The 14717-nt window shown below is 38.4% G+C and overlaps 1 protein-coding gene and 1 gene segment (V, D, J or C); one reads left to right on the top strand and one right to left on the bottom strand.

Moving 5' to 3' along the window:
• Positions 1-14129, top strand: part of LOC122555190 — a 181835-nt gene extending 167706 nt beyond the window's left edge. The window contains 2 exon segments of the C gene segment in view: positions 4082-4381; positions 13888-14129. Coding sequence covers positions 4082-4381; positions 13888-14054 — 467 coding nt within the window.
• The window catches only part of ttf2 (transcription termination factor, RNA polymerase II), a 54743-nt gene continuing 52213 nt past the window's right edge, over positions 12188-14717 (bottom strand). For all 5 annotated transcript variants that reach the window (XM_043700922.1, XM_043700926.1, XM_043700923.1 and 2 more), the window contains one exon: positions 12188-12799. In XM_043700922.1, coding sequence (XP_043556857.1) covers positions 12655-12799 — 145 coding nt within the window. In that variant the 3' untranslated portion in view covers positions 12188-12654. The remainder of the gene's footprint in view (positions 12800-14717) is intronic.

The following is a 14717-nucleotide window of genomic DNA, read 5'->3' as shown; positions in this document are numbered from 1 at the left end:
TTATCCATTAGGTGGAATCAATATTCCATTCGGCTCACAAAGGGAGATATCATGGACTATCATGGAGTGTGGAGGATGAGAAGAATACAGTTATTGAACTGAAAAGAATACTTTTGGACAGTTCAGGATCAGATACATTGTGATGAAAACAGTGAATATTCTTCAAACTATGCAATCACAAGAAATATGGCTTGTTACGAGTTACCATGGAGAAAGTAATGGCCATTTTAGGAAACTGATATCGACTGTTCAAATCTTTCCTGGTTCAGAGTATAAGTATGGAGAATCTCTTCATCTACAAACTGTTGTGTACTTCGGGGAATGAATGATTTCAGACTGAACGTTCTGAGCTTCAGCTTTCCAAAATCAGATCACCTTCAGTTGACTGCTGCACCCCTTTTTATTCCTGCGCTTTATAGGGAAACACAAATATTGACATATCAGAAGAGCATGTGTCAGTTTAGTCAGGATGTTGCTGTGTCAAATCAAACTGACCCAAGCACCTATTTCAGTGATTTCCGATATTGAATGCTCAGAAAGGAATGGACAGCATGAGAACTTGTCAAGCACTTTTATGAAAGAGCTGCTTGTCCAATCAATGTTAATATGTGCAAACCATAAACCCTTCTGTTCTTCTAATCAGATGGTCATTCAGTCTCAGGACTTTGCTTCCGAACACTACGCTGGAAAAATTGCATCCGAACTGAAAAAGCCAGAGATGATTCAAAACTTAGTTCAAAAGATCCTCTTTAAAAACACTGCCTCCCTTTTAGGGAAGGACAGAAAAGTACAGGAGGAAAAGGTTTGAATTTCAATAGCAATCCTTCAGTTCTAAACTCAGAAATTACACAGTGGAAATAGTCACTAAATCCTTGAGAAATAATCAGGCATACTTACACTTATTTTGAGAATTGATGGGCAAGGTAAAAATCACTGAGACACCAGAAATTTTAAGAATATCCCCCACAGCTTGATTTTATCACCCACAAATATATTAACAATTTATCAAGATATTCCTCACAACAGTCTTTTGGGAAAGTGTCCTTGGTAAAGGGGAACACTCAGGGTAATTTCTGAAAATGTTGACGTGCAAAATGTGCCCAAATAAAGTGGAGTTGTATTTTGACATTTGTGACGGAAACAATCACAATCCAACAATTATGTTCAAATATGGGAATTTAATATGCTCTGGGATTATTCATCAAACAATCACATCAATGCTTCAAGACAAATAACACCTCCAATTCTTAAAATTAAAATCCATCCCAAAACTGGCTCAAACTGAATACTTACAGGTCGAGAACAAGGATTTTGAGATAGTACTTCCTCTTTATCATCAACACTGTCATCTCTTTCAGATGTCTCCAATTGGATGACAGTCTTCTGTTCCTCCTCAAGATCCTTGGAAGATGACCTGGGTGAGGATTCAACATCCAATTTGAACTTTAATCCTTGATTAGTAAACTGGATCTTCTCACCTCTTCTCTTCTCTAATATCCCAAATTGCCAGCATTTAGCCCATATCCTTCTCAACCCTTCCTATTCATATATCCAACTCAAAGCCTTTTATAAGTTAAAAGTTGTAATTGTACCGCTCTCTACCACTCTGGCAGCTCATTCCATGTATGCAGCACGCTCAGCCTGAAAATGTTAACCCTCAGGCCCTTTTTAGATCTTCCCCTCTCACCTTCAACCTATGCCCTATAGTTTTGGACTCCCAAAACCTGGGAAAAAGATCTCGGCTATTCACCCGATCCAACCCCCTCTTCAAAAATCCTTCAGCCTCCAATCATCCAGGGAAAAAATGCCTCAGCCTATTCAGCCTCTTCCTGTAACTCAGTCCCAGCAACATCCATGTAAATCTTTTTTGCACACTTTCAAGTTTAACATCCTTCCTGTAGAAAGGCGATCAGAACTGTGTGCAGTATTCTAGAAATGGCCTCACCAATGTCCTGTACAGCTGCAACGTAATGCCTCAAGCCCGACAATGTTCTGACCAGTGAAGGCAAGCACGCCAAATGTCTCCTTCGCCACTCTTTCTACCTGCAACTCCACTTTCAAGGAACAATGCACCTGCATCCCGAGGTCTCTTTGTTCAGCAACACACCCAGGGCCCGACCATTAACTGTATAAGCTAGTGACCGGATAGAGAACTTAAAAAATAAAATTTGTGAGAGAACTTTAAAAATGAAGCAGCCCAAACTGCATGGAGGAAGAATGTCTTCACTTGTGAGGCTGACCTGGACAGGAAGTTAACAGTGCAGTGAGCTTTCTCTGAGAAGATGAAGGGAGAGTGAAATAACTCAATGTGTGAGAGAAGGAAACAGAAACAGTGCTTAGAATCACAGAGATAGAGCCCAGACTGGGATGTTGTGTGGGAGCACAGGGTCTGCCCGGGGTTTACCTTTAATCTCACATTAACCACCCACCAGCAGCACCTGCTTTTCTATCGGATCCTTTCAGTCCCATCCTTGTCAACACTTAGCTTGAAGAAAACCGCCCAAAAGACAAAGCTCTCTAAGCTGAACCCTAAAGATCCGATTTCCAACAAGTATGATGCCAAATAAAACACAATTAATGGAGATGATATAGACTTGTTAGCCAAGTGGGCTGGTCAGCGGTAAATGGAATTCAATCCAGATAAATGTGAGGTGACGCACATGGGCAGGACAAATAAAGCAAGGGAATCGGTCAGGAACGGTTGGACCCTGGGCAGCATTAGGGATCAGAGGGACCTTGGTGTGCATGTCATACAAGTCCCTAAGGTCAGGCAGAGTGAGTGGTTAAGAAGACATATAATATGTTTGCCTTTGGCATAACGTTTAAGAACAGGCAAAGTACATTATAGAAAAAGTGTAACTGCATTGGAGAAGGTGCAGAGGAGATTTATCAGGAAGCTAAATAAAAACGGAAAGATCATCAAAAACAAAATCAGAAATCGCTGTAAAAGCAACATCAGTGAAGGGAAATCAGGGTTAACGTTTCGTGTCCCTTCCTCAGAACAAATTCTGCTGAGCTTTTCCAGCAACTTCTGTTTACCAGGATTAGATTAGATTCCATACCTTCGGCCCTACAAGTCCACACCGACCCTCCGAAGGGTAACCCACCCAGACCCATTCCCTCTGACTAATGCACCTAACACTATTTAGCATGGCCAATTCACCTGACCTGCACATCTTTGAATTGTGGGAAGAAACTGGAGCATTCTCCACGCAGACACGGGGAGAATGTGCAAACTCCACACAGACAGTTGCCCGAGGCAGGAATCAAACCTGGGACCTTGGTGCTGTGCTAGCCACTGAGCCACCGTGCCGCCCCTGGGCTGTTACCTGGGCTGGAGAGTTTCAGTTATGAAGACAGATCGGACAGATTGTTTTGCAGTAGAGCAGAGGAGATTGAGAGGGGACATGATTGAGATGTACTAAATTAAGAGGGATGTTGATAGGGTGGACAGGAAATAGCTTTCCCTCTTGTTGGACTGGTTAATGGATCAGGGAGCAGAGATTTAAGGCAAGGGGCAGGAGACTGGCAGGAAATGAGGGAAAAAAAAGTTTTCAATCAGATGATGGTGGAAATCTGGAACTCGCTGCCTGTGAAGATGTTAAGGCAAAATCCCTGATAACATTTAACAAGTATTTAAATGTACACTTGCAATACAAGGCATACAAAGCCAACTGGATAATGGGTTCACGATAGTTTTTTTTAAACCGGAACAGAATGGATGGGCCGAAGGACCTTTTCCTGTACTGTAGACCTCTATGACTCCATTTTATGAAAAAGTTTACTTTTCCTACTTCCTTGAACATCCTGCTCCAAAGAAACACAACCCGAGCACGTGTCGGGACGAAACTGATTGAGGCTCCCGGGCTCTCATTCTAACCCACATTGTTAGGAGGGGTCTGTTCTCCTTGGGTCGGTGATTTGGTAATCGGGGTACAATTTATTAAACCCATTCTGCACTGTCCCATTGAGTATCCAAGTTTCACGCTGTTTTAATCATCCCTCTCCTTGCTACCTGTCGATTTCTATTTGCTACAATGAAGATTGACACAATGTGTGTTGTTTTGATGTGTTTATTTAGCGAAACCTGAAATCTATCTGACTGCGGATCCTCAGAATGAAGGTGTTGGGATTCAGACACTGACTTGTTTGGCTGCGGGATTTTTCCCGAGGGATCTGACCATTTCCTGGATTGTTGAGGGGGATGTCTCCTATCAGGAGGAGCCGGGCTCGCTGACAGTAAACACGGACAGCAGTTACAACCTGAGCTCCCGGCTGCGGATTGCAAGGCCCCAGCGGGAGCAGGGAGCCACCGTCTCCTGTCACATTCAGCACAGGACCTTCACTGGGTCAGTGAGGACAAGGCTCAGAGACGGTCCAGGTAGGTGCCTCACTAATACTGACCACACCACAGTACTCCCATTGAGTCCACATCAAACTGTGAAATGATATATGTTAACGCATAGATCGGAAGGCACAATATTAAGTGGTCGGGCAATGTAGAGAAGATTAAATAGATCAACATTGTTTGATGAACGTACAAAAGGTGTCTGCCACAGCGCGATCCAAGATATTGTCAGGAAACCAAAGGAAGTTGCCAGCAGAATATTCTATTACAGGTGGATTGCCATAGCGCCTCGGCATTTATTGTAAGTTCAGACTTATTAAAACTGAATTGTTTAAATGAGAAATTAACTTTCTAAAAATGCATATCTGGTCCAAGTTTATCAAATTTGTTTAAGTAACATTTACTCATCTAAGTGGAAATATGAAGTTGAATCGCTGAATGTGCACAATTTATGAACCGCGCCCAGTTCTACACTTTTGAGTTCTCCCATCATGTAGTGTGGCGAACTGTGCATTTTTTGTTACATACCTTACTGTGTATCGTTGCTAAAGTACAGTGCGAAACAGAATGTTTTCAACTGTCGTTTTTGGAGACAAAGAGTATTTTATTGCGGTTCTCCAGTCAACCTGACAATGTATGGCTGAAAGGGAACGGTGCAAATGGGAGATTGGTGCGTGGAGACTTTAAAATGATAATCTTGTTCGTAAAACCACATCGCATCTATAAGTAGCAGTTTCTGAAACGTCCAGTGTAGATAGAAAATGGTCCGGATTTTCCCATGGCCAGACAGCCAACATTCCAGTGATTGGGAAGTGTGTGCAGGAATCCTGCGGAATCCCGATTGTAGCAGACATTGAAGATTCTGTGGGTATATCCTTTTCGCCTCGAACTCTCCAAAAGTCTCCAGTTGGAGGATCCTGATGCATTTTAGTAAATCATTGCGCAAGAGAGGTTAGACCTTGTATTAAAGTGCCCCCCGCGGTTACCTGGCACACCCTTACTCCACCGATCGCCACAGCACTTACAGCCCCAGATCCTGACCTGACGCATGTGGGACCTGAAACCCAAATCGAATCTGACTTGTTCCCTCCTTCCCCCGACTTGCCTGGCGCCCTACCCCCTACTCAGCGGGCACCCTACCCAGCTTGTACTCCACCCCTGATATGAGCTTGTGGCACCGCTTGTGTGGCACCTGATGCGGTGCTTTGTGGAAATCTGAAAGGGTAGCCAAGGGAAACACACAGATTAATGAAACGCAATGCATCCTGGAGTCTGGTGATTGGTGAGTTGGGGAAAGTTGGGGTGGAGGAAAGTGTTTAATTCGTTTTGTTTTTCTACCCTTCCTGTCCCGTCACAATTAGCTCTTGTTCTGTTCTTGGGAAAGGATTAACGTTTTGGTGAGTATCTGGTAAGCGGTTGTCTATTTTATTCTTAATTTTAACAGTGTATAAATTAGTCATAAAGTCGGTAAAATATATCAAAAGGAACATAAGTGTATAACATAATTGCACAATTAATTTAAACTCATTCAGGATGGGAAGACAGGTGAAGTGTCGAGGCTGAAGTATGTGGGAGCTTCTGGATGCTACTGTGATCCAGAGCAAACACTTCAGCAGAAACATTTCAAGCTTCAGATGCTTTGGCGCAGAGTTTATGAGCTGGAAGCTGAAGGAAAGTTACGAAGGCTCTTGGTATCAGGAGGTAGTCAGAGCATTTAGGGTAGGGTCGTCTTGTTTAATCAGGGACAGAAATATGTGTATGTGAGGGAGGCTGATAGGGGAATCCAGAATGAAGAAATATCAGCCTCTGCAATTGTCCAATCAGTATGAAGTTCTCTTAGCTTGTTTGGGTGAATGCCCGGTCTGTATGTTTAAGTTCAAAACGCGGGAGAAATATTTTGAAATTAGGTCAGCTGGTTTGGACCGATTAGGAGTTTTTTAAAAAAATATCAGAGCACTATGTAACTTTGGGACTCCTGATCTTAGAAGGCAGATCAGAATGACTTTTGAATACTGGAGAACACCTGGGGGAATAAACTGTATTTTGCTACCGTTTCATATGTTTGTATGAAAATCATGGCCTGATTAATTGACTTTACAGTGAGAAACAAAAAAAAAGTGATTCCAATCCATCAATACTGTTTTTCTTTAAATCTTATTGCTCCCAACATGAACTGCTCATGCTGTTCAACAATGCAAGAATTTCGAGCAGGATAAATTCAACTTCCATAAGATCTAATTAATCTTAAGTTATGGTTTTACAAAAACTCCTCCCAGACAATAATGAACATTTAACTTTCACCTCATATAACTAAAGTATGACCAGTAGTAGTAAAAAAGTTACCAACTTAGAGTATAATTCTCATTTTAAATTAATGAAATAGTATTGAATTAGTTTTAAAATGTATAACTAAATTACTCTGCAGCACATCACATTTCAAAAAATAAGAAACCTATGAAAACTTATAATTGAAAGGAATTAATTTTACAAATATAATGAAAAAAACTTGCCTATTAAAATGCAAATAGCATAACCGATACTATAAATAAATCTATGACTCCATTGATAGCTAGTAAAGACAAAAAAGTGTAGAATTAAAGGTGGATGATTGGACACAAGTGCCCTCCTGAAACACAGCCCAAAATTAGCAACTTTGTCAGTTTGACAGGAGAAATTTTCAAAAAAAGTCAAAAGTATGAATTTTAAGATCTAAGTATCCATGTGCAAAAAGTAGTGCTCAGAGGATTCTGCTACGTATGCAGTACAATGAATATGTATGAAGATTCGATATGAAATACAAAAAGAGAAAGATCGAGAAAGCTGCATTGAGCACAAATATGCTCACATGGATAGCTAATCAATTACTGGGACTGAAGACTGAATAAAAAACTGAGCAGGGGGTTTGAGGTTTGTCCTCATTTCCCTGAAAACCAGTTGAATGTTAGGGTTTGGGGCCTGGCTTTGCCATTCCTCTCCCTTGTAAAATTGCCGTTTCTCTGTATACAGCTGTTATTGTTAATTGTTTTGTAAATTGTGTATTGTTTAATAAACTAAAAGAAACAGGAAAAAAAATTGAGCAGATGGATAGTTGGACATTTAACCAAACAATGAAAGAAATGGACTGTGGAATAGCAGTTTATTGAAAGAAGTCTTTGAGGCCTAGATTTGGAATTAATGAAAATTTTGTGACTCAGCCATGTAAATAATGGGGCATCAAGATTTACTAAAAGTTTCTGGAATTATATTAAGTTTAAGGAACAATCATAGCTTAAAGGTTTACAATGAGTTTTGAGCAATCCTGTGAGGTCCTTTGATAAAAGTGCTTGTATCACAATATGCTCCTGAGAAAGGAAGGATATACTTTGAAGTAAAGAGTTAATGATAGCACAAGACAATAAGTGTTGCGATAAAACCCTGCCGAAGTTGCTTAAAGCTGAGTATGAACAAAATAGGTCCAGGAAGAAGTTATCAGCATTTCCCCAGTCTAGAAGTTAAATTACAATCAAATTGACCAAGGTGTTAGAGAAAGGGATTCTCATGTGTGTGTGCAATTCTGGTCTCCTTCTTATTGGAATGATGTTGTGAAATTTTAAAGGTTCAGTAAAGATTTACAAGGATGTTGCCAGGGTTGGAGGATTTGAGCTTTAGGGAGAGGATGAATATGCTGGGGCTTTTTTCCCCTTGAGCATTGGAGGCTGAGGGGTGACCTTATAGAGGTTTACAAAATTATGAGGGGCATGGATAGGATAAATAGACAAAGTCTTTTCCATCGGGTGGGGGAGTCCAGAACTAAAGGGGGAGGGGGGAAAATTTAAAAGGAACCTAAGGGTTAAGTTTTTCACACAGATGGTGGTGTGAGCTGCCAGAGGAAGTGGTGGAGACCAGTACAATTACAACATTTAAAAGGCATCTGGATGGGTATATGAATAGGAAGATTTTAGAGGGATATGGACCAAGTGTTGGCAAAAGGGACTAGATTAGGTTCAGATAGCTGGTTGGCATAGGCGAATTGGATAGAAAGATCTAATTCTGTGCAGTACATTTCTATGACTCTATAACTATTGTATGTGTGATGTTTTTGAGTACTTTGCAAAATATATTTTTGGTGATGTAACTGTGTTTTGGGTACAAAACAAAAATTGATGTTTTTCTTTGCAAATTGTTTTGGGATTAATGGAATTTCACTTTCATTGTGTGTTTTAAGATATGAATTTGTTACAAGTTGATAGTTTGGTTTAATCTATTTATCTTGATTTGTTTATTAATAAACGTCTGCTTTTTGTTAAAGCAAAATCTGCAGCACTGCATGCATATGTTTTACTGAGAGATCACTTTGTTACAGCTAAAACAAAACAAAATAAACTTTGATCAAACAAGTCAAGTTTTAGTCTGGGACCTGATTTGTCCAGTAATAACATTAGCTGAATCACAATACATTCCCAGTAATGTTAGCTGGCAATTCAGCCAATGTAAACAGTATGTCCAGCTAAATATACCACTGTTAACCTAGACTCATCAAACTAAATTTTCCTTTGTAATGGGCAAGTAACACAGATTCCTTTTTATGCATGGCAGTTGTGAACGTAAAATTCACACTCCAATTATAAATATTTCCAGTTCTCAGGAATGGTCATTTGACCCAAAATGTTAACTGATTTCTCTCCACGGATGCTGCCGATCCTGCTGAGCTTTTCCAGCAATTTCTATTTTTGTCTATGAACATTTCCAATTGCGAAGCACAGAATTTTGGCTAATACAGAATTGCCAGATTAACATAATTTATGGTATTGTTCTAAAATCATTTTAAAATAATGATTCAAAAACCAGTTACATTTTCAATGCATGATTTTTCAGACCAGTAAATTATATATCATCAGATTTACAAGTTGTTATTGCAAATGTCAGGATCTGCAACCCATTAAGATATCTGTCCTTATTGGAATGTGTTACATTAAAATCTTTTTGATTCTTTTCTTCATTTGTGTGAACAGTTTTTAAATTTAAGAGTTCTCAGTGCTTTTACGATGACTGAATGTTTACAAATGCTGCAGGGTAGTGAGAAAGGTACCGTGTTTAAGTCAGTAAGTCTTAATAGAAAATCTATTGATGCAGAGGAAGGGTGGGATGTTATTTTATGTTCACATGGGAAAATAAATTGGCCAACTGATTTAAATGATTCAAAATGTAACTGCGTGCTCTGCTTGTGGTGTAATGAAACAGCTTTTTTACTCAAGTGTTGGTGTGATCAAATTATTATCAAGTTATGCTTAAGGAAATAGCTGTAAAATAAATATCATATCCAGATTACAAGCAGGAACATTTGTCTGAGCTCAAGTAATGCTAATATATTAGTTGATCGAGTGTAACATGAGTTAACTCCATTAAAAGATGTTTAGCTCATTTATTGAAGGATCGAAAGACACAAACTTCCAAATTAGCTATGACAGACCATAAATTACTCAGGTAAATCAATTAATTCAAAGTAGTTGTCTCTGTTTAAAAGCAAAAGGACAAAAAAGAATGTTGAAATTAGTTTTTTTTTACAACCAACTTTTCTATTCAACCTGTTCAGAGATATTATTACACACCTCTGGTGCAGGTGTAACTTGAACCTGGGCAGGTTCAACTTGAACAAGGGCAGGGATACTGCCACTGCACCACAAAATAGCCCATAAAAGTTAATATATTGTCAATCTGTTATCAAAGCCAAGTGTTCTTACCCTATGAACTCCATTTTCAGGTAGCCGGTTTATCCCAGTACGCTACATCATCATCCTTGTGGGATTGAGTTTGTTAGTGATGGTAATGATTTATGTTCAGATTTTCTGTTAAATGGTAAGTTGTTAAAGTTTAGCTTTGTTTTGAGATATAAATTTGCATTATTTTGTTTTATTCCTCAAAAGTTCTTGTGGAATCCAGTCCCATTGAAATCAGGAGATTTGCATAAATGATACAAATTGACTTTTCTGATTTCATAAAAACTGAAACTGCAGATGCTGTAAATCAGATGAAAGTGGAAATTGCTGGAAAAGCTCAGCAGGTCTGGCAGCAAATGTGGACAGACGTCACAATTAATGTTTCAAGTCAAGTGATTCCTCCTCAGATCAGATGCTGAAATTTTCTAGCAATTTTCTTCTGTCTTTGACTTTTCTTACTAGTTTTGTTGCTAATGATTTATGATAATTTCATACAGTACCTTATAAACTCAAATTGGTCTCAGACTTCACTTTCCTCAATCTATTAAATACTGGAGCTCCTGCATTAGTTTATGTATAACCTCTATGTATTGCCAACAGGTAAAATAATTTTCACCTGCAAGCACAGATAAGTGACAACTTTCAGGAAATGGAGGTATTGGAGAATTAAAGAAACAGATGACCTCAATTGCTTACACAATATCAGCCATTAAAGCACAACACCTTTCTAGATGGAAAAAAAAAGTTGTATTCCAATGGATTTGAGCTCAACCAAAATTATTTTTAAAATTTAGGTTTGCACAAGCACACCAGCTTTCTTGTGTATTGGTGGATATTCATTTTGCTAAATACTAATTGAAAAGTTTAAGCAGGACAATGTGTTTGGGTCTTGGATTACATTAGGAAAACCAAAGACTGATGGTGCTTTGGAGTGTTAGATTTGGAAGGGATCTTCCACACAACACTTTGAAAAGCACTAATTTAAACAATTCAAAGATTTTCAACAGTTAAAATCTTTCTGGATTTTACATGAATAATAATACTCGACATAAGAATTTACGTACAGTAATTGTTTGGTTTAGTTCTTTAGTGCAAGAATTACCAACATTTACAATTAGAAGATAAATCAAGATCCCCTCATCAAATGGGTTTGCATCAAAAAAAAATTGGATTTACATTTTAGTGATTGCCTATGATAGCATCCTACAATTAACTGGTCAGCTATCCAACAAGACTGAACATTTAATGCCAACTTCTGTTGAATTGTTGGCTGTTTTGGGCAACAGACTTATTGACCAATGTGTCAAGCCTATCTGAACTCATTTCATAAGAAGCCCTTCTATCATCAATGGGGATACCCATTGCAATTGGAGCTGGCATTAAACACATCTCAGAAACAGTACATTAACTCACAGGGAAACAATTTCATAAATTGTACAACACTGAAATCACAGGTGATCTTTCAACCTCATTTGTGTCATCTTTTATTATCTCCATTAATATACCTGTCTCAGTTCTTTTTCTCCTGAAACCCTCAACCATGTCTGTGCTACCTCTAGACCTGACTACTCCTGGGTGATCTCCCATCTTTGATTCCCCCTTGAACTTGCAGTCATTTAAAACTCTGCTATCCATGCCGGAGTTCTTGCTGACTTCAATTGCTTCTCAGTCAGATGGCACCTTGATTGTCAAGTTTTTACCGTAGTTTTCAAGTCCTCCAAGACCATTCCTTTCCATATCTTTGTAATCTCATCCAGCCCACAACTCTGATCTGCTCTCCACTAATCCTGGTCTGAACTGCATGACCAATCAGTAATATTCCACTCTTGGTAGCCACATCTTCAATTGTCTAAGCCACAAAAACTGAAATTGCTTTCCTATACTTCACCTTGCTTTCCTACATTAAAAGTCAGCTTAAAACATATTTCTGAACTAGATTTTGATGATCTGACACAGTTCCTGCTTACATGAACTGGGTGTCACACTTTGTTTTACTATGCTATTTCATTACAGTAAAAGTGCTATGTTTACATTGTTTGTTAAATCCATGACAGGTTAAAGAATTGCAGGTGAAAAGCTATGGTAAGGATGAAATGGATTAATTGTTGAAAAAACAATACATATCCCAAAGTCTTGTCCAAAGTATTTTGCAAAAGAAGTCAAATTTATTTTAATGATTAACTTGCCATCTCACATTCAGTTTTTAAAGAATGGTAAGTTCAAGTTAAGCACCCATTCTGAACAAATGAAATCATATGTAAAATAAAAATCATTTGCATTGGGAACACTTTCCCATCATTAACGAAAATAAAGTAGCATTTTATTTTTAAACGATGAAATCATATAACAAGTACTTTTCTCCAGGGATTGGGAAGATGCAACTTTGTGTTTCATTTTTTTTCAACAGAAAAAGTGATATACCAAACATAAACATGTACACTAAAGGATTTATAACTTGCACCATAATTGCACAATATTCATATTATGCTTGACACAAAAATGTTTCCAAAATACAGAAATGCCTCAAATTCTCAAATGTACAGACACATTGAGTTTTGACTATAATTTGTTAGAATATAATTTTATGGTAAGGTTGTTTTTCTTTGAAGCTCAGACACCAAACAGAATTCGCAGATCAGCCAGTGTAAGTTTAGTAAATGATCCTCCAGTTCCGGTTAAAACCTTTTTTGCTAGATCCTTTTTCTTCTCCTGAAGCTCAAAGATCTTCTCCTCAATAGTACCCTCACAGATAAACCTAGAGAAACAATCTTTCTTTAGTAAAACATTTTGTTTTGAAAAACATCTTTCATAGCAATGTCCAATTTGCTACAAAACCTCATTGCATTTGGTTATTTACAACAAATTGATGAAAACCAAGTTCTAACTTCAGTCACAATTTGACTTGATCCACCTGAGAAGAGTGTGAATTGACAATGATTCAAGGACAGTCTGACCCAGATAGAATGCTATATTTCCAATGATAGCAGATTTTCAGCTCATTGCGGAACATAGTCTCTGTTCTTTTCAATAAAGCCTGAGACCCTGATGTAGGATCTCTTGTACATGAACTCAAATTAACTTTATAAATACAAATAATAGAGAATGCAAGTACTGAAGTGACATATGGCTTTGGCTCAAATTGATCAGTAATGTATTTGATATTCCAATTTTTAAAGGAAATGATTTGTGAAATAACAGTAACACATTATTCAGCTGATGAGCTCAATGTCCTGTAATGAGTTCATAGCGGATCTATGTCCTATTCTGTTTATTTGCCTTGGCTCCATATCCCACATTTCCTTCACTGAGAAAGGTCTATTGATCTGAGTTTTAAAATTAAATAAATATGATAGCATTTGAGAGAGAATTCCACAACTCCATCAGCCATTGGGTGATGTGTCGTCTCCTGAAAGGCCTTCAGTTTGAAGGTTGTCTTCCCATGTCTTCACACTTTCCAACCAGCAGAACTTATCTCTCTCCATTACTGTATTAATCCCGCTCGAAATCCTGAACTCCTCAAATCACATTATCTTACAAAAATGCATTTTCCAAGAATATAAATCAAGCACATGCAAACATTCCTCATAATTTAACATCCTCAGTCCCGATAAATGTGCACAGCACTTCTTCCAAGGCATTTATCAACATGTGGTACCCTGAACTTTACATCATGCTCTTGATGTGGTCTAACCAAGGCTTGGACAGATGTAGTGAAACCTATTCTCATTATATTCTAGGCCTCTAGATAATGTGATCCCCATGCAAGTCTGTAATCTGCTTTAAAACTGACTAGGAGAGGCTATAAACTGACTGTCAAATTATCATCTTTCTTTCCAATTGTAGGACTATTCAAGCTTTTGGAAATTTCTAAAGTTTATCTGGAATGGCCATGGCTAAGTGGAATTCCACTCCTATCGTTAAGGTTTACTCCAGAACACAGGGACAATAAACTCCAAGACTCTGCAGCTTTAGGATGCGTTCAAGACTGGTTACCTGTAATGCAGTGCTAAAAACCCCTACCTTCTATTGCATGTCAATTTTTTTTTGGATTCAATTTAAACTACTTTGTTATTGTGAAAGATCAAAATTACCTATGATTCTGTGTCAATGGACATTCACCAGTAATCAAACTACTCAAAGTTTGAAATTTTTTATTACAAACTCCTGCCTGCTTTGAGGCAGTCCGCAAACTAGAAATCAACAAGGTTGCAACTGAAGAGAAAAGTGGAGAGGTGTGGCCTTTTCAAGAAATGAGGTTTTGAGTTGTTTTTGGAAAGACTCCGAGAACCTATTCAAAACAAATGCAGCTTACCTGCAAAGAAATTGGACACCTAGCTACAGGAGCTATCAGGGCTGATTGCATGGCCTGCTGAACAGTCCCTTACTTTGAATGATGACAAATTCACCTGGATTCAGAACTTGGCCACCTGAGCATCAACTGCTGAGTGGGAAAGAAACCTTGTTCACAGGACTTAAAAGTTTAGTAGACATTTGCTCCTTCCTTTCAGTGTACATTTCTTCAGGGCTTATTGTATTTTTGATGTAGTGAAGAGATTTTCTGGGCAAGTGTGTGTGAGAGAGTAAATAATACTCCTTGTTTAATTCTATGAAGGACTGCTGAAGACTTTTAAATTGATCATGTTAATAAAGGTTTGGAAACAGACACCAGCCTT

The sequence above is a fragment of the Chiloscyllium plagiosum genome, chromosome 12, assembly GCF_004010195.1.
Source record: "Chiloscyllium plagiosum isolate BGI_BamShark_2017 chromosome 12, ASM401019v2, whole genome shotgun sequence".
Taxonomy (NCBI): domain Eukaryota; kingdom Metazoa; phylum Chordata; class Chondrichthyes; order Orectolobiformes; family Hemiscylliidae; genus Chiloscyllium; species Chiloscyllium plagiosum.
Note: the sequence above shows the minus strand (reverse complement) of the source record. Positions and strands in the feature narration are given on the sequence as shown.